We start from the raw sequence: 20,444 nt of genomic DNA, 5'->3' as shown, positions 1-20,444 counted from the left end.
GCTGCCCAGCTTGTTTGGGGGTATAATGATTTCTTAGTGGTACAGTACTCTGCGAATAAATATCTCCAGCTAGCTTGATTTATATTAACATGTAGCATTCATTAAACTTCCAGGTTCCTTTGCTGAGGTTGCGAGGCCAGCAACAGGATTAAAATTGTTTCAAAGCTAAATCTACCTAACTAATTCTAACTTCATTATGCTGTTTTTAAATTCTCTCTATACAGAAGAGCTTCTGGATTTACAATACTAATCCAAAGAACAGAAGAGGTATTGAGGGTATTCACAGCCACTGTATTTCAGCTTCCCTCCATTAATGCCGGTACCAAAACTACGTTCTGTGATCTCACCTACCTTGGAGAAGATTTGTCTGAGACTGCAGATGAGGCTTCCTTTTGGAGGTGCATTTCTCTTTGCTGCTGTTCCTGTTCTCTGCTGGTTTGGTCTGAGGAGGGTCGTCATTTGTAGTCAGATACTTGAGAAGTTCAGAGCAGGGACGTCTTTGTGGCTTTTGCTGTTGACAAATGCTCTTTGCTTTATTGCTCCATGAATTCTCAGTCTTAAAAACAAGGCATGAAAAAAAAGCTAAAATTAGTGAACTGAACCTTATCAGAATGAATATAGGTTTTCTGAAGAGATGAGATTTTCAATGAAGTGTTCAGTCTAAGTGTACTAGATCTATGAGCTGTGAATAATTGTTTGCAGAACAAGGAAAGAAAATTACGTTTAAAATTCCTAAATGACATTTATGCAGCTTTTTATTTCATTTCTCCTACATTTCAATGTTCCTACTCAGCAACATGTAACTAACAAGACCCTACAGCGCCTTTACTCTGAACAAAAATATAAGCTGGTTTAAACCTTAATTTGCTGCTGATTGCCTGAGCCCAGTATTCACAACTCTCTTAAGTGCCCCTAAACGCTCCGTTTTCAGTTACAGTGAATGGCAAGACAAACATTGTTTAATACTGCCCGCTAACAGAATTATGTCATAGCGCCATTCCAGCCAATTAATGGCTGATACAGATATTTTGCCAAGAACCCAGTGCAGTTTTTCTTAGCTCAGACAGCTGGTAAAATGGCAGTCCTGCATCTTGGAGTCACTCATAAACAACATCAGCCCATCAGCAAATTTTATTGTACCCCCTACTACTCTGCGTATCAATAAAGTAGGCAAGAGTAACAGACGGTGGAACTACAACTGAACTCTGCCAAGAGAAAAAACATAAATGAAATATTCAGAGCATAAAGGAGCTCAAGTGATTTTCTGGAACCGAGTCTATAATCTGCTCACATTTTTTGAAGCTGTTGCAGGATAGTAGGCAGATTAATACTGCACATATAGATCTACTGCCTACTCGATTGCTGAAAGCATAAAAGATCCCGTTACACTTTTTTTTTTTTTTCTTATTACAAAGATTAAGTTTGTACCTTAACAACCACAGGGCTTGTTCTGATCCTGTGATTAGTGTTTGCATGGTTTTGTGTGCTGAGACCACTGCATTCATTGTAATTTAGCTGAGTGTTGGCTGGAGCCAGCAAGAGCTTCTTAAGCTACAAACATAGCAGGGAAAGGGAGGAGGAAGGAAAAGAGAAAAGTTACGCATCTTTACGGATTAAAATGACTTATCTACATTTTTTGCATAGTTACTTAAAATTAGCTATATCACTCTCAGCAAGCAGAGTATATTAAAACAGAGAGAAGGGCTCAACAATCCCCAGAGCAAACAGATTTCATTTTTTTCTGAGGCTTGCCAGCCTATTTCTGCTCCCTTTACTGCAATATACTGCTGGGCAAGAAAGAATAACAGAGCCCTTAGATTTCTTAATCCAAGGCAATATGAAATTCTTAGTGACCTGCCTGACAAAGTAGGTCTCTAATCTGAACTTAACTTTAATGGAGTATATAATATATAATGTCAAGACGTATGTATTTGAGCGCTCCCACAGAAGTCAGGGTTAAGAAGCGTTCGCAAGAAACAGAATCACATCCCAAACTGTTTTCACAAAGCAGAATGCATGTAACGGTTTTACCCACATCCTCACCCAAGAAGTGGCTTTGCCCTGAGTATCATTAAGCTGGTGCTTACTGATCAAATCAATGTTAAAGGCACAGAATTAGCCCCACAACCCGCCAGACTCAGTGGGCGTTTCTTTACAGATTACCAGAAGTGAAGTCTAAACATACATATAAAAAGCCCCAAGAAAGGAAATGTGAATTAAAAACCATTACCATGACTCATTTGAACAGATGATATGCAAAAGTGTCAGTCATTAGCACAAGAATCTCAACAGCTCTCTCTTCAATACACTTTTTAAAAGATTCCCTCATTAGTCATCCTATGACCTTTTCCGTGTTTTTTTTTCTCCCCATTTAAATTTCAGTTCTTTACTTGATTCTCCTTCTCAGTCTAAATGAAAAGCCCAGACCTTACTGTGACTACATCATACCCATGCAGCGGGTAGCCAGAGGCACATCCAATTCCTGTTAAACAGTAGGAAGGGTTCTTACTAGAGACGGCTCTTCTGCCTCCTGGCTCGGAGGGGTGCCGTCGCGCATGGGCGAAGGGCTAGCGTCATTTTCGTTGGTCACATCTCCATCTGTCAGGGCATCAAATGAAGGCAATCCATCCTCATCCACAGGGATACTGTCCAGCGTTTCGGTGAGAACTGCTAGCAAGTTTGCCTCATTTTCTTCATCTATCTTCTGTAGGAGGAGGGGGAAAAAAGAAGTGGAACCGGATGAGAAGGCAAAAAGAACGACATGATGACTCAGTATGTAAAAAAGGCAAAACATAGCTGAACTTGCCTGTGAAACCTGCAACAGTGTCTTATAAAGCATAATTTAGAGGGAAAAAATCCATATTTTCATTCAAGAGAGAAAGCTCTTTGCATTTGCAATGCATTCCTCCAATTTACTTTCTTCCACACTTTTTTTTTTCTTATTCCAATGTTAATAACAATAGATAAATAATCACACAGGGATGGAGTTTCAGGATGCACCCAGGCTGCTGACACCTAATGAAGCCAGCGTGGCCCAGGCTGTCTCTTTCAGCACTGAATACCAGTTAATTGACCTGACAAAATTACAAGAATCACAGAGTAAGACAGCTAATCAGATGACCAAAGAATGTATTACCAGAGAAATTAGGCAAGTCTTGCCCACGTATGCAGCCTCGTGCAACAGAGAAAGTGTCTCTCATACCTCTAGAAAACCTTGCTCCAAAAACAAACGAAAACCTCTCATTTCTGAGCATTCTGCTATAAGACTGGCAATCAAGGCTCACACTGTTAAGGGCAGACTCACTGGGTTTCTTTGAAATAAATGTATTAGGCAGGTTGCCTTTGAAGTTGTCCTTTCTAGTTATGTAGCTTGAGTGCTCAATGCGACTATTGTATGCGTTTATCTAATTCAGACTGCAATTATAAAAAGTAGATTAATTCATAATCAGATGTGGCTGTAATGTTAATTTATATTAGATATTTCAGAAACAGGGCTTGTTTTTGTCAAATTGAGTAAATTTAAATTCCTTCCAATTTTTTAATGAAATACAGTCTCTACTGTATATGAAGGCACCGATTTTTGGAATACTAAGAGTTCTTAGCGACAGAAATGTGGAAAAATCATTATATTTATTTTTCAGAAAGATCAGAAATCGATCATGACAGATTGATTATCTAGGATTTTGAGACTGATCCTCACGCTATTAAAGTAAATGAAAAAGTCTTTCACAGATTCCAGCGATCTGATCCAAATTCCGGGACTCTCAATAGGGAGCTTTTAACCAACTTCACAGTTGCACATCACACTCCAGGTTCACACTGTGAAGAAATTTCAGCTAATTTCAGTGCTCACAGTTTAGAAGTGAATTAGCAAGGAAGACAGGCAGTTGAATACAGCAGTAAGATAAATAAGTGCTCTCCTCTTGGAAAAAAAAATACAAGGCTACAGAAGTCTAAATATTTCTAGGAACACCTCAGAAAGACAGAAAAAGTCAACTCCCAATATCCCCATAGTGTAGTTTTTACTAATATTGTATCTACCAGACTTTGAACAGAGACTGTCATAAACCACGTGGATAATTCCCGCTGTCAGGCGTCTCAGCCAAACCACAGTGCACAGGTTCTTACAGGAAAAACTGTCTTCTGGCAATGGCAGAGCACAGACTGCTCGGGTGCTTATAGCCACGTTCCCAAGAAGCAAACATCCCCACAAAGCTAATGTAAGGAAAGAACATTTATTTAAAGGATGAATGGGCTTGACCACCGAGGAAAAGAATCAGTCTATAGATCTAGTCATTTCCACAAAAATATCAAATATCAAATTTCCATATCAAATAGAAACATGCATCACACCACGACAATTCAGCTGCTTAACTCTGCAATTAGGGTGGAATATATGGAAATAGGGTGAGGCATTGCTCTCCATACCTAGCTTTTCACAGCCACTTGTTGAAGTAAACAAGCAAACATCTGGTGTCACATCTAATAAAGTATATAAAAAATGTCACTACATAAAAGTCTTGTATAAGGTAAGGAAGTGCTAACTTTCTTCAACAGTATTTAAACCACCCTACAAGCAAGCATTGCAATCAATAGGAGGACCAGCCCATCCTCATGCTTGTCAGCATAGGGGTGGGAAAGCTGGTGGCAAGCCCATCACCTGGGGTGACTTCAGGGGTCCCTGCCTGCCTGGTCACTGGCTCCGCATGGGAAATGTCTCCAGCAAGCGTAGCTGGTGCGGGGCAGCTCTGCCCCGCGCTGCCTTCACACCAGACACTGACAACCAGGCTCTAGTGCTCCAACTGTTACTATTTCTAACTGGGAATGCCTTCTTTAATAATAGCATGCCAGGAGAAGCCCTGATATTTGCTGTTAGCTGCTCAGCTCTCATGCTTTAAACAGACATTCAAGTGCACTGACATTCAAGAGCAGAAAGTTGAGTGGACGCTGGTCCTCATCACAGCAATTTCAATTAGTTTTGTGCAAGTTTCAACATTCAAACACCCCAGAGAAAGCAAAGGATGTGACAAAGAGGACTCTGTTAAACAATTAATGTCACTTTCCATTATTGCTTCAGTCCCAATTTACAGAGCAAATAAATCAAAGTCACCACAGATGAAGCACACTAGCTGGCTAACACATGTCTGTTCACAAACGACATGGCAGCAGGAACACATTAGTCACGAAAATGACATTGCAAGATAACCTTTTAAAGGTTTAACTCTGTGATTGCTCCTAATTGTCCTAAATTACTGTTTATAAAGAAACACACTTGTTACGTACAGCAGGAATGGGGCTGAGGGGAGATGCAGAGAGACAGGGAGATGGTCTGATACATCAACGTCCAAGTAATAATCACCGAAGCAGCAACTCTCAGCTTTGCTATCGCAGCCTGAGTCTTAGTGTTGACAGCACTGGGAAGAAGCAATGCCATGGCCAAATGCAGAGAATTCTGCTATTTCAGCATCGTCACTTAGAAAGTTTGTTTTCCAGGCTGGCACCCAACCTGCTAATCTAACAGATTCTGTGAATCAGAAGACACTGCTCATAAGGCATCCAGCACCTGTAATTTCCACTGAGGTCAGTGGAAAGGAAGGCTGCACAGCAGCACCTGAGCGAAGGCATTTAGAAAATTCTCAGTTGTGCCCCTAAATGCCAAACATGGCAACACTGAAACTATTTACTTCCTTCAAAAGGAGCTGTTAAGTATTTAGACCACCTAAGTGGACCACAGCGCGCAAGAAGGAAGGATGATTATTTTAAATGTAAAGACATATGGCAAATATATGCAATTATTAGACTTATGAAAATACTTCATATTAGTATCTTGCTAATTAATAGAACTTCTTTATGCAAAAGCCGTTATGCATCACTTCTCAACTGTGTCACAAGGACTTCTTAAAATCCTTGGCTGTTAGTTTAACATAAAGAAACTGAAGCCACAGTCTTCTTTAAATCCTGCAAATTTCCACCTCGCTGAAGGAGGCAAGAAACTTGGGTTTGTCCCTATATGAACATGCTGGCCTTACACCTGAGAACAAGTTTCTAGTATGTCCGGAATGGTAATGGTATTAGCTCTGGGGAAAAAAAAAAAAAAAACCTATAGCTGTGGCATTGGAGTCACTGTGTAGGGAAAACACAACAGGGAAAGTTGGCTAATGCTGTAAAGTACCAGAACACCAACTGATGCTCCAAAATGAGCGATCTAGGAAGCCCAATAGCACAAAGAGTTTCTATCTGTGCTCTTCTATGCTTTTAAATGTTTTGCTCTAATGCTTTAATATTTTTACAGCACTAAAAATAATTCTCCATCTGAAAACACTTTATTAGTTGTGTAACAATCTTATTCTAATTGGTTTCTGCCTTTAGTAAAATGTCTCCGGAGATATTCTCTTTGGCCAGTGAAAAGCTGTAAGAAGTAAGCTGATAATTTACCCACACAAAGGCATTTAAATTGCCTACCCCTGGCAATTCTTTCTCCTTTGTTTATTCTGCCTATTGATACAGCTGGGATGATGCAGTGGTTAATATTTTTATGCTTATCATTCCTGCTGCTTGCTGGCAATCCCAGTATAGAAGTCAAAGACTGAGGTGGAAGGGAGACTCGGCCACTTTGTCTTTCAGAGGTCTCCCTTTAGGGACTATATATTGCACAACGTTGTCATTTTTTTCTTAAATAATGAGTTTTCTTCCTTAAAAAAAATCATGTCACATTTTAAAATAACCAGCATTACCACTGCTAATCCCTTCTCAAAAGCCTTGATGGCAGCAAGCAGAGGTCCTGACCAGGACTCTGCTGGACCTCTCCTGCAGTCAGCCCGAGCGTGCTGATTCACGCCGGAAAAGGGTCTATCCCATCATTTAGAAAATCTCTCCAAAATGTCAACAGCATTTCCAGCATTTGTCCTCTGGCTGATTCCCCCCGCCTCGTCCGCGACGGCTGCACGCACAGCTTGTGCTTACAGTATCTCAAGGAATGAAATCTGCTAATGAACGGTGACAACGCTCTAAAGTTTCTTTATTGATAATTTGAATGATGTGAGGCCTGTCTTGATTCATACTGAAAGATTAAGGCCTAAACTGCAGTATTAATCCACAGCCGGGAGCTGGGAGTCGTGGCAGCTTGCCATGTCTTCGCAAAAAGCCTAGGAAACTTTGGGACAAATCTGCAGCTGGTATAAGCTGTCACCGCTCCAGCAGACCAGCTCTAAGCAATTCAGAGCAGCCAGGTGCTTACCTGAAGTCACAGGGGATCACCATTTCAACATATCAACTCATTTCTCTTCAGTAGCCTAAGATCTATTCACAGCATAATTAACAAAGAAAATAAAAGACTTTCCTCCAGCTGAAAACATGCCGGTGATCCGAAAATACTAATACATTTGGCCACTATTTTCAAAAGGACAAAAATGACTCGCAAGCAAATCTAGGATTTCCAATAGGATTTAATCCTTTGGTGACATATTGTGGAAAAAGACTGTCCTTAAACTGCACAGCACCGAGAAAAATAAGGAGTACAGATGAGCCCCTTCTGCATGCAGGGACACAGAGGCACTGAAAGGGCTCCCTTTGTGAATGGGTCCTACTCCCAGCACATGCGTCGGGGCATGGGGAATCCCAGGCATCTGACCTGGCCCCACAAATCCACCTTTGCCACTTGAGGCAAAAGCAGAGGAAAGGCAGGAGGAGGAGAATTTGGAATGCAGAGCTGGACTTCCCGCTCCTGCCAAGGAGAAATGAGAGCTGAAGCCAGGGATGCTGCGGGGAAGCATTGCCCCCCGACTTGCCCGTCACCTCACGCAGAAGGCGCCAACCTGCCATGGCTCTGGCACAGGCAGCGAAGCTGAGGAGATTCCGCTGCCTCCATGATGTGCTCTGCGAGGCACGAGCTCCTTGCTCACGTTAGAGCTGCCCATACCGAGCAGTAATCCTCCTAGCGCCAGGAGGGAGGCAGCAGGTCCACAGGGAAAACCATCGTGTTCCACTCTAGCCGCTCACGATCAGCCCCATGCCATTATGGGTTTTGAAAAGTGTCGTGATTTTACTTTACTCTTTAACTGCTTTGCAAATCCTTAAGCTTCCTGCACTGCCTTACAGTAAAAATCCACACAGTGCATTTGCATTAGAACATTTTTCCAAGGTCTGTTAGTCTGGTCCCCAAGAGACATTCCTATAATTGAAATGCTTAAGTCCAGAGCTATCAATTATCTTTAAAAACAAAATGGAGTCCCACTAGGAGAAAATTACAGCCAGGTTCCTTTATACCTAGTAGAAATATGGGGATTAATTATCACCACCCCTGTGCAAACGCCTTTAGGGTATGCAAAGGAAACAAGAGATCTTGAAGGAGACGGCTGCACTCACACTGCTCACGTGCACCTGTAGGCAAAGAGCACTTGGATGTAGAGCTCACTCTCTGCTCTGGACAGTCGCACTGCCCAACGTGCGGACCACGCACACACCTCCTCCGTAACACATCCCAATACACACCCAACTCCAGACAGGTTTCTGTGCTAATCCAATAGGCAAGGATTTAACCAGGAGGCCAAGACGTTTTCCAGTTCAGGTGGGTGGCCTGGCACATTGGTAACACCACAGCTCACCGGTAAGGTCTTCAACACTCACTTGACTGGACATTGTGAAAGTACTGTCAAGTACCTGCTATTAAAACAACACAGATCAACCTAAAACCATGACACGGGCCATTTTAAAATAGGGTTTTCTTTAAGATCCTCTATCAATCACTAGAATTAATGCCACCACGACTCCTTTAACATGGAACATCTTTTCAGGTGAAAAACACCTCTTTTTACTATAAACTAAATATGTCATTTTAAAGAGCCTACTAAATATTCTTCTATCACCAAGTCACTTGTTTTATTGCTTCTAACGAGTTGTTGCAGTTCAGAAGTTTTCATTACAGCCTGGCAATTAAGCTCCTAATAAACTGAAGAGCTACTAATTGACTTATTCATCTCACAAACTGAGGATCCAGCTAGCAACCTGTAACGCGTTTTACACCTTCTGACCAAAATTCATTCACATTTTGCAAGTCATTTCAATTTCATTTGTGTAAACTGCATCTTTTCTCTCTACGATAGTAATCTTTGATTCCACAGTAAAGACAAAACAAAAAAATCATCTGAGAACAAGCTAGCGTGCTGTTGACTGCATTAACAGGACCAATGATAAGATATTGCTGTGCTAGAATCAGTGCACTGGTGGTAGACCCAATATCAAAAATTTATGGTAATTGAAACCACAGAATCTTTGGAAACGCAGTCAATTTGACTCAGTATCAAAAGGTCACTCTATTCAATTTATACTTGATGCTGAGCACAATACTGAGAAAACACCTGAAACCAAATGATCTTATCAGCAGTTTGGGCCTCAACATTTACTGACTACATAGGCTAATTTGCTGATTACTAAATAAATGCTTTACCTATGTTTTGCCCTGGTTTAGGTCACCTTTTTAACTTGTATAGAAGTTGATGCTGTAAAAGCGCTACCAAAACCCCCATCGTTACGGGCACCCCTGCAACGCTGGGGCCCGTGGAAGCGCTGTCCTGCTGCACGGAGCCGTGACCCAACCTACACGGCGGCCGCCAAACACCTCCCTCTGCCCTCGTCTGCCCACGGGCAACGAGTAGCATGGGAAGGGAGACCTGGCAGCTCCCAGACTGCTGGATCCGAGCACAGCTCAGCATGGGCAGCACACAACGCTATCCACTTCACTCCTCCCACAGCAGGGGAAGGGCAATGTGCAACGCGGGAGAGGAGTCTGAGGGGAGGCACAGGTTTGGGGAAGGAGAGAGGCCAGGTTTCCTCTTCATGAACAGCACAGCGCACACGCAGTGTGGTAAGCTGAGCACGGGATGCAAGGGAAGGCCAACCTTGTTTGCTCTCCGCACTGGGAGGAAAATGGAGCTGTCAACAGCGATGAGGGGTTGACATGATGCTCATTGCTCCTGGTTCCTTCCCCATTTACAGGCAATCATTCGTTCACAGGATAAGATCCTGAGCGACAAAGAACACAAGGATTTTATCATTATACATCTAAAAAAAAAAAAAAAAGAGGGACAGAGTCACAGGTCCTGATCGAAAGTCCCAATTCAGATAAAATCTAATAAAGGAATGAACATTGCAAAAAGAGGGCAGAAGGGGAAGAGAAGGGTACGAGTTACAGTAGAAGGTTAGGAAGGTATTTGGGACTCCCCCTGTTACCAAGTTTCATTGACAAAACCAGCAGTATTTTTGTCAAAATACTCAAATACTCTTCGCTCAGATTTATTTCATTGATTTATGGCTCATGCCTACACTAATCTCTCTATGCAGTCACATAAAATTTTTCAACATGCATTTACCTTCACTAGGCATCATGGCATGGTAAGCAAAAATAGAGAGTCATATATATTTTGCAGCAATTCATTCACACCTGTAATTGGAGCAACTTTTGCCTCTTGATAATGACAAAGAACCCTAAAAAAATGCACTTGAACAGTAGGATAGATCATTTCTCTGAAAACCATGAAGCACAAGCTTGTTTCTTTTGTTCTTTTTCTATTTCAGTGCTGCATTTGCTTTAGTTTTAATTATATTGGATGTGTTAGGACGTCTATCATAATCCCTACTTCTTTCGGGAGATTTATGACTCTATACAAACTAAATTTCAGGGTAAAATTACATACAATACACTGGAGAAGTTTTACATATATTTTTAATTTAATTCAATTATGTGGAGGCTGTTTTTTTGTGTGGACAGAAAAAACACACAAAAAAAGTTTCATTTTAAATAACAAAATAAGACAGACACTTAAAACTGGTGCTTTTACTGTCAGAAAATTGGATTTTAATTTGACCAGGAAATTAGCATTTGTAAAGTATCAAATTCATTAAATGTTTTTTATGATGTTTTAATTTATCAGTGTGTTCAGCTTCATCGAACCTATCCACCATGCCTGTTGAACAGGTACTAAAAACATAACGGCTCTAGTCGTGTCTCAGAGGAATAAAAACACATCCAGGTTTTTCTTAGACCTGTGGCACGAGTGGATCAGTACATCATTAATTCCCATGGGTTTCCCATAAATTTTTAGAGTGATCTCACTGGATGGCTGCCATATGGTCTCGCTTCCTACATTCCTTTGAGCTGGCTTTAAGAGAGTCTATTCAGACACAGCACAAAATCTGGTTTGTAAGGCAGAAGTGGCTCTATGTGTCACCGCCACGCAGCTGCACTGGTGTCCTTACGTGTCACGTCAATGAGTGCAACATGCCCGGTACGTAACGGGAGAAGTGTCAATTGATGGGGCGAGCACATACCACTGAGAGATGGAGCCTTGCCAGATACAGCAAATGAGGACAGTCTCACCATCCACCAGATAGGAGAGAGGGGCCCTAAAAGCCTCAGAAAATCCCCATGAAGAGGAGAAAAATACGTCTTTACACGTGCACTGTGTTCTTACTACACCAAAAAAGCTTCACATGAACTTAGCAGCATTCTCGTATCTGAGGAGACACTTGGACAAGACTATACAACTATACAATTAATATACAATGATATTTTATTTCCTTCACCTCTTCAGCGAAGGTCTTAGCTGGGCCTGGTGGGACACCATAGGTATCATATTATAGGTATCCTAGTCTGAAAGCAATGAAAGGCTCCTTCACAATGAAACACCAATTTGAAATGTGGAGATACCATAGTAAGGAAGGTACTAACAGGCATCAGAATCAGCACAGCATAAACCACAAATGCATTTTTCCAAGCTTTTCAGTTCACCTTTACAGCCACATCAAAACAAAATACAAGCTTGTCAACATTCAAATAAACTCTTGCCTCAAAGAGTAGAGATGAGCAATGCACCCTGGTAAACTCCTACAACCTCTGAGGACACCTTTCAGAAAAACAGAAATGCAGATGAATTTTCAGACAGTTAAGCAGCTGGATTAGTTTAGAAATCTCATAATATCCTTAACTCTATATTTCCTTGATTTGTTTACTATGTGTCAAGACTTCATTGTTCTTTCAGTGCTGTTTTGTGTATGTGAATAGAATCACAAACTAGAGATGGTGATCTTTAAACAGAAAACATCTTAAATACATAAATATCATAGTAAGGTAAGATCCACTGCAAGGTCCCCTCTACAGCAAGTCCACTGTTGGCTTGTTTTTAAGTGTTTTGGAATTCACTGTTTTTCATAGACACTGTTGATAACCTGGGTTGATATTAAAATGTAAACTCCTTTATGCTAAGTTTATGCTAAGCCAAGGTAGCAGATTTGTAGTGCACACATGCTATGGTACATGCCACAACTATCACAGCAGTTGCATCCCTTACTTCATTTTGTAGCCAAAATCGAATGTATTACTCATTTGTTGTTAGTTTTCTAAAACTGAATGTTCTTGATCACCAGCCTTCAATATGAAAGACAGTGAAGATTTTTACTTTTCTCATAGGTCTGGGAGACCTTGATGTTAATCAGCCTCATTTTCGTTAGAAATGGTGAAAATGAACTTTGACATTTTTTGCTTTGCCTCTTTAAAAATGCCCCATAGTGGGCATTCAAGCCCAGCTATAGATACCAAGGCATTAAACATCACATTAATCGGGCTGTAAGTTCCTCGAGGCGGGGGCTGCCTTTTTGCCATGCTAACAAACACGGCCCCTTTTCACACCAGTCTCCCGATTTACAATTGTGCTGTGAGATGCTGCCATGATATCTGCAATAAATAATATTGCATACTCCTATTCAGTCCTGTTAGCAACCAAAGGAAAAGGAACTTGGGCCCAGATGTTCAGCTGCCGTAAATCAGGGCTTCTCCACTGGTTTTAATGGGGCTATGCAGATTTATGCTAGCTAGGGATCTGGTCCCGTCTTCTTAAGGCATGCTGATGCTGATGCCCAGAGCAACAGCTCCATCCTACATGCGCCCCAGCCAGGCCCTGGGACCACCAGCCCTCCCGCCAGGGCCGCTCGGGGTCTAGCAAGGGCTGATTCTGATTCATCCTACTTGCCAAGGGAGTTTTCCAGCCAAGCACTAGGCTGATAGAGCTGAGCAGAAGCTTGGGTATGTCTAGCCCACATGGGGTAGGCACTGTGCTGCTGGAATGGCGCTGGTTGTATCGGGTCACATCAGGCAGTTCTTTGATTTAGAAGTTATCCCGCTAGAGCTAACACAAGTTCAAATTTGGGCCTGTGTAACTAAATGCTGGACCCACAACCAAGAACTCAAATGATACCCCTAACCTGCAGGAATAACCAAATAAGTAAATAAATGTAAATTGCAGCCATTTGAATATTAAAACATTTCCTTGGCTCAGATGGCTTCGGACTGCGCCATGGCCGCACTCCATGCACAGCCCTGCGCTGGCTCGCGCCATCCCGGGACGGGAATATCTGCCCACGTGGCACTTCTGGAGCTGCGACGTGAGCCACAGCAGCAGCACCTCAGTTATCCACATGTTGTGAAGGGAGGACAGGACGCTGACCCGAACAAGTGTGTTTGGAGAGAGTAGTGGGACCAATCGTGTGTAGGGCGTAATGAAATTTGGCTTTGTAAACATAGGTAGGGCTAACACACAGACGCAGAGAGAGAGAAAGAAAGAAAGAAGGAGGGAAGAAGAAGAAAGTAAGTGTGGCTCTGCTATACAACTTGAAAGGAGGGGAGAAAAATAATCCCACACCACTGCCAGGAATGCAGAGCTATCTGCAAGTGTCCAGCATTGCCAAGCTTCACACCCCTCCAACAGCCCATGCTGCGGGCACGCAGGGCGCAGCTCCGCATTTCACGCTGCGTGGGCCTGCCTTGGGGTTGCACAGCAAAGGTGCCCGGGATGCCCGCGAGGCTCTGCTGCCAGCACGGGCACGTTCTCAGTTTGATTCTTCTGTGGCTTAGGATGCTATAAACCAAAAGTAACCCCAGTGAAGCCATCAGATTTAAACCCGTGGAGATTAAGTGTAAGTGAGAAGAAAATCAGACCTTTTATGTCTGCTTTTCTCTCCCCAAGAAAAACAAAATACATTCCTTTTTCCTCAGCCACATCAATAACAATAGCCTGAACTGCAAAGATTCAGTTTCACCCATGGTAATGTAGTAATGCTTATTTCCATTAGGCTGGTCTATAAAATCCTCCTTTTATTTCAGTGCTTCTCCGATTTCAAAACAGCAAAGGCTGACATTTTGGTCTCCGACAAGCAACACTTAATAGTGGAATGTTTGAAAAATCTATATGAAGAAAGCTCTTAAGACAAGATAGGCTGAACATTTTCACCACAAATGGTTTGTTTTAGCTATCTCTCTTCCTCATGTAAGACGGAAATCAGACAGCTTATTGGCTTAGCTTGTTAGGCCAGGTTAAAGGGATGCATTGCTGAAAGGCTCTTACAGCAGCTTACCCTTGCACTAAAAATAGCAGGCACTAGAGAATTATCTTAAATACTACCAAACTTGCTCTGCACTGTGAATGCAGATAACTGTAATATGTTTCCATTTTTGGTAGTTTTAGAGCTTTTTAAAGTTATGCTTGCTTTAGCTGACTATTTAATTAGTTTCTGATTCTATTTGCCACTTTTTCTCTCAGCGATATAGCCTGAGGGGTACTTTGCCTATGAATCTTTTGTATTTAGCAATGTTGCTATTGTTAACATCTAATGAGCTGTTGGACTTGACAAACACTCCGGATAGGTACAAACGTGTCTTTGAAATATAAATGTTTAACACATAGCAAATAGCGAATCAAAAGATATTCCAACACCGCTTCCTCGCTCTCCTACTGCACGTCACATCAAACGAGAATAAAAGTCTGCTTTATCACATTTCATTCTGAATTTCAAAAATGTTTACCTGAAGGAGACATTTTTGTTACTTGCCAGGATTTCAGAAGAAAACTAACAGATTTTTGTTACTCTAAGAGGTCTCAAACCTATGAATAGGGCTCCATGGTTTAACATGTTATCCTGCCAGATGAACTGCGGAACTACCAATGTTTTCTTTGGGGGTACAACTGCAAAACCCTTCAGTCTGTAATGGAAGCAGTGCATATTTTGGCATAGCAGAAGAGTCTTGCCACAAGTTGCTCTCTTTAAGTGGTCTTAAACCAGGGTAACTTCTCATCTACTCCTTACACTGAAAACCACTGAGAAATATCAAAAGAAGCAAACTCTAAAACACAGCACAGATGCTCCCAGCCCTTATATACATTTTACTCCTACTACAGGCATCTTGAAAAATATGATCACAAAAATCAGTCATGCGGTGTAGCACCCTTGTTATTCTTGTTGCCTCACCCCTGGGCACTTCTGCACGTAACAGCACCGCTGGCACTTGCCCTACGAGCATAGATAGGAACTTCACCAGATTCCAGCAGGCAGCGCCTCCACATGCCCACTGCCCTCCATGGGAAGTTTCAAGCACTATAGGAATGATTGCTGTAGTAACTGTACTGAATGGAAACAAACACAGGCACATATTTTTGCATGTTTTCCAGGATTTTTCTGGAAAAGCAAGACTGCTTTTTCTGCAGTGTTTAGTAGGAGTTACTTTCTTTATAATTTAGAGATGTAAGAAAATCCTACCTGGAGAAAGGCCAATTTGGAGAGGCAAATGCAGGGCAAGGTCAAGCCAGAGCTCAACTGTTGAACCCTTCTTGGTAGACATCTCATTTGCCTGTTGTGGAGCTGGAAGAGCCTGTCCTCACAGACCCATTTTTCCTTTGACTTGCGTTTAAGGGTGAGAAATATTTTTACTAGTAAATAGTGGGGAATTCACAGATTCCCTCACCCTGTGCCTCTACAAGGTAAAGCATAGCGGTGTAACCTCGCCACGACTTGCAACTGCCATACGTCTTCATTTGAGAAGCAAGTTTTCTTTCTGAGTCAGGAGTCAGGTTCACAGCCTCTCTGTCAAATAAACAACATGCCTGTTGTCACTGGGCTGCTGAGCAAGCCCTGCCTTTGAAAACACGCACTCTTTAGCCATCTATTTCTCAGCATTCCCTTCCACAGTCACACAGAATCTTTCTTATTATAATTATTCCTTATTACTATCAATTTCCTACAATTTCAGATTTATACTGTTTTGGTATTACTCAAGCACCACTCAGACAACAGCCCAATTGCCCTAAATGTTTTCCAAGCACATGCTTAGGGAAAATATCTGCACAGGGAAATAATAGGCAAGCTCAAGCAAGAAGCATCATAATCCCATTTTATAGCAGGGATTTGATGCACAGAGATGAATCAATTTCTCCAGGTCAGAGACAGTGGACGGTAGAGTGCAAGCCAGCACTCCAACCAGCACCACTATCCTTCCTTTCAAAGCAGGCAAAAACCTTTCACAAAAGCCAACAGCGTGTGCAGTGCCTGTCCCAAAGCGCTTAGAGCCTAGTGGCCAGTTGACAGATGACTGAAAATGGTTGTCAAAAATGTTGAGGTCACAGCAATATAACTAACGGGAGTTTCATTTTGTGGTAATTCTGCCTTTTTTTCTCCTCTCCTCTCCTCTCCTCTCCTCTCCTCTCCTCTCCTCTCCTCTCCTCTCCTCTCCTCTCCTCTCCTCTCCTCTCCTCTCCTCTCCTCTCCTCTCCTCTCCTCTCCTCTCCTCTCCTCCCCTCCCCTCCCCTCCCCTCCCCTCCCCTCCCCTCCTCCCCTCTTAGTTTAAATGTACAAAAAGAATACCAGCAGTATTTGTTCAGTTATTACTGCCATTCCTGAGTGTTCTTTTTTTTCCCAGAAAAAGTTAATGACTGAAGAGCACAAGGAGAATTTCTCATATCACACATATGACAAAACTATTGCAATGGCTGTATGAAGCAGCAGACATCAGAGAGATTACTAATGGATGAGAAAATGCAGAAGTTTGCACAAATAGGAAGGAACAGAGTTCAATGACTGAGTTCAAGAGTGAGCATTGAGACTGCATAGATGAACACACCAAACTAGGCCAACCCCCAAAACACAGCTATAATAGAAAAGCAACTCGTCAAGTGTCTTGGAAAAATGAAATGTATTTTTTAGGTGGGGCCTTCAAAGTTCTCTTTACATGACTTACTTGGGAAGATAAAATATGGAAAACATCCAAAGCAGATTGGGTACGTCTCTACCTGAAGCCACACAAGCAGATTAAGTGCTAAGGAAAGGTAAACAGGAGAAAATGAACGGACAGTTCAGCAGAGCTTCATCTCAAAGATTCCTAAAATACTGTAAATCCTGTGGCAAAATATTTTACTTAGGAATTTGAATGGCATTTGGAAACAAAAGTAATCACAATAGCAACCATGCTGCTTTGTCAATCTACCGTAACTGCAGCGCTGTTTCAAGCAGGTCTCAAGAAGCCCCCAACACTGCACCGAGTGGCTAGGAAGTCAGACCACATTCCAGGCACAAACACACAGAGAAAGAGAGGAGAAAAGAAGAAAAGAAGAAGAAAGAAAGAAAAAAAAAAGAGAGAGAAAAAAAGAAGTTGCATTACTCTCCCCTTTTACTGTTTACTTTTTCCATTCTTTTCTTTGGCCAAGGAGGAGACTACACTTCCGCTCTTTCTGTATATAATTTCAATAGTTCCAGACGAGAGATCTGCCATTAGGAGCCTTCCTTCTGAACTGAATTAGCAGGGTGAGATGTGTCACTTATTTGTGGACTGTCACACATAAGACTCATTCTCCACAACGTAGAGGGATCATTATGAAGTCTGGGAGAGCTCAGGCAGCAGTGGCAGAAGGAAATATCTTTGGCACAGGATTAAGGATAAAATACTTTCAGAAAAGTGTTTATGGGAAATCAGGCAGAGTGAATTGGAATTAGTATGAGGAATCACACCATTAGTGCTGGCAACAGATTAAGTCTTGATGATTGTCCCCGTGTAGAGGTGGGAAAGAAGATAGACTAGATATTACGTGCTTATTGAAGCAAGAAGGTTAGAGATAAGATATAATCTAACCAAATCATGGAATGCAATTTGGGGAAATACTCAAAGAGTTATGGAGTCTGGATTAGGAGGTTTGTCTAGTACTATCAGTACAATTACGCTCTGACGCTAAACAGCTACTGGATTCCACAAAGGGGAGGAAAAACAGTAGGGGAAGCAGTTTCAACCTGTCATTAGTTGACTAACATTGTAGACAAGAAAGAACACTTATATTTATCCAAAGAAACAAGTATTCAAGAAAAGCAGGTAGATTCATCTCTGTGAGGTATCGTGAGCACAAATTTGGCACTGGGAGATGCACTTTCTTCACACCCAAATCGGATGGATTTAAACATTTAAATAGCAGCCAGCAGTGTTTGTTTCCAATTCTACAAATTTTGAATCCATTCCTCCTGAAGAAGGGTGCTATTATGCAACGCTATTATTATTCCATTTTCTTCCCCCTTACACAGTTATTTTCTAAAGTCTCTTTGATGAGAAAGGTTTGGCTTGTCATTTAGCAATCACAAAGTTAAAAAAAAAAAGATATTCTTTTAGAAACAAGCAAAGAACTTGGAATGAAAACTGAACCATGCAAAATCTGACCAATATCTCATCTTAAAAACCTCTCAAGAGAACCTGGGCTGAATCCTCCACAGTTCATGTGTACAATGCAGTAATTTATAATGAAATCTGCCTTTTTTTTTTTTTTTTTAAGTCAGCCAAATTCAACTCTTACATTTGACTCTCTAGGAATAACAGTAGTGGGGGACAAACATGGAGTATCTCCAAATCTCCACTTTTGATTCAAAAAAATCAAAAGTAATTTTGACTTTCACAAAGAATTGCATTTTTTTTTAATGGGAACATGCCAATATGGTTAGTCAGGGATTCTAAAGAAATAATAGTAAATGATGAGTCTTGGTCAGAACTGACTAGAGAATATAATGCAATTCTGGGCAGTACATTTAAGAAATTTCTTTATCAGAGCTCCTTCAAGGACTGATTTTGGGAGAGAATTGGGAAAATCTGGCCACTCTGTGAAAAGAGATAGAAGGGCAAGGAGTTCTGCTGTCGGATCTCCTCTTCTGCTGACTCAGAGAAGGCACATTTGTCATTCAAAGACAAATTAGAAAAGGGCATGGATCATGCTACATAGATGCTCAGTCTCAGTTATCAGCCAGGTACAGGCAGCTTCCAACGCATCTACCTCCAAGTGCATCTAAAAAAAGGCAATCTCTTCTGGTGGTTGTGGACAGAATGTCTTTGTCAAAATTTCAGTTTGAGCAAATATTGCAAAGCGGTTTAGCACAGGGAGGATTTGTTCCTGCAGAAATTGACACAAATTCCTTTAGGACAGGGGCAGCCACCCCAACTGCACAGCTCGCACTGCCAGGAGATAGAATTAGGAAAACTGGAAGATAACACTGTGGCCTAATGTAAACTCTTAAATCTGCTGTAAACAGAGCAGTAGCACTGGCACACAATAAAACTGGTATATGTCATTGCACTCCCAAAAACAGGTGCAGGAAAGGACATAAAGCATGAGTGGATTTTTGTTCATTCCTATGCATTTTGGTCAGGCAAAAAAAAAGCAAACTGATAGAAGCTATGGTAAATTGCTAGTATTACACTGATGGAGGGCAAGAAGCTATGGTAAACTGCTTCTACTATATTGATGGGGGGCAATAATCACATAAGGGAGAATAATACAAGATCATGTGGACAGGCCCAGTATCGAAGTTGCTGCTGCATGGATAGCGCCATTTGGAATAACAGTCTTGAGATGGCAACATTCCTGGATGTTTCAAGTTGGACTGACAGAATAGTTAAGCTTATACAAAAGCCATTTCCTAAAAATATTGTGTCTTGGCCTGAAAGGTATGTCCAATCTTGAAAAAAAATTATACATCTGTTTCAAAAACACATGTTCACCTGGATTAGGAAATGGGAACCGTTATAGGTAGAAGTCTAGGAATATGGGTTTTTTTAATTTATTTCACTTTTTTAGGCTTTGGATTTGAAAATGTAAGCCTCACAAGTCCAGTCTTTTGAGAGATCCAGAAACAGAACGACAGCTTTCACACAACTCTGGGCTCCCGCTCATAAACCCTCCCAGATCCACACAAGGTGCACAAAGAGGCAGGTCAAGCACATCAGAACTATGCTCAGGGCTGAGGCGTGCAGCAGACAGGAATCTATAGGGACTCTCATGGCTCGGCAGAGAACTAGCCCTCCGTGACCTATTTGCTCTGCCCATGGCTGACTTGAACTAGCTTGGTGTGGAGATCCCACTGGAATTCCCGCTCCATAGTCCTCTGGGGAAAATTGCAGGGCAGCTGTAGCACAGCAGAAGTTCTTGGACACCATTTAGGCCTGTACTGGACAAGGCCACATAACCCTTCCCAATGCAGTTCTGGAAACGCTGTGCAGAGACACTAACCAGCGCTGCTGGGAACGTTATGGCCAGCACCAGCCAAAGCTCAGAGCCCGGCAGCATCCAAACTGACTGACTGACAACTGACTCCTACAG

General features: G+C 41.9%; 1 protein-coding gene across 2 annotated transcripts in view; it reads right to left on the bottom strand.

The window, feature by feature from the left end:
* Positions 1–20,444, bottom strand: part of PPARGC1A (PPARG coactivator 1 alpha) — a 355,188-nt gene that overhangs the window by 26,421 nt on the left and 308,323 nt on the right. Inside the window, exons 3-5 of one of the 2 annotated variants that reach the window (XM_088539945.1) lie at positions 2,510–2,704; positions 1,429–1,551; positions 352–556 (exon numbers count right to left, since the gene is read on the bottom strand). In XM_088539945.1, the coding sequence (XP_088396071.1) occupies positions 352–556; positions 1,429–1,551; positions 2,510–2,704 (523 nt within the window). Of the gene's footprint in view, positions 1–351; positions 557–1,428; positions 1,552–2,448; positions 2,705–20,444 lie in introns of those variants that run through there. The other variant, XM_088539946.1, reaches the window with a different exon arrangement.

Source organism: Tinamus guttatus, unplaced genomic scaffold (assembly GCF_059628265.1).
Source record: "Tinamus guttatus ecotype Peru unplaced genomic scaffold, ASM5962826v1 Tinamus_guttatus_pri_ptg000052l, whole genome shotgun sequence".
Lineage (NCBI taxonomy): Eukaryota > Metazoa > Chordata > Aves > Tinamiformes > Tinamidae > Tinamus > Tinamus guttatus.
Note: the sequence above shows the minus strand (reverse complement) of the source record. Positions and strands in the feature narration are given on the sequence as shown.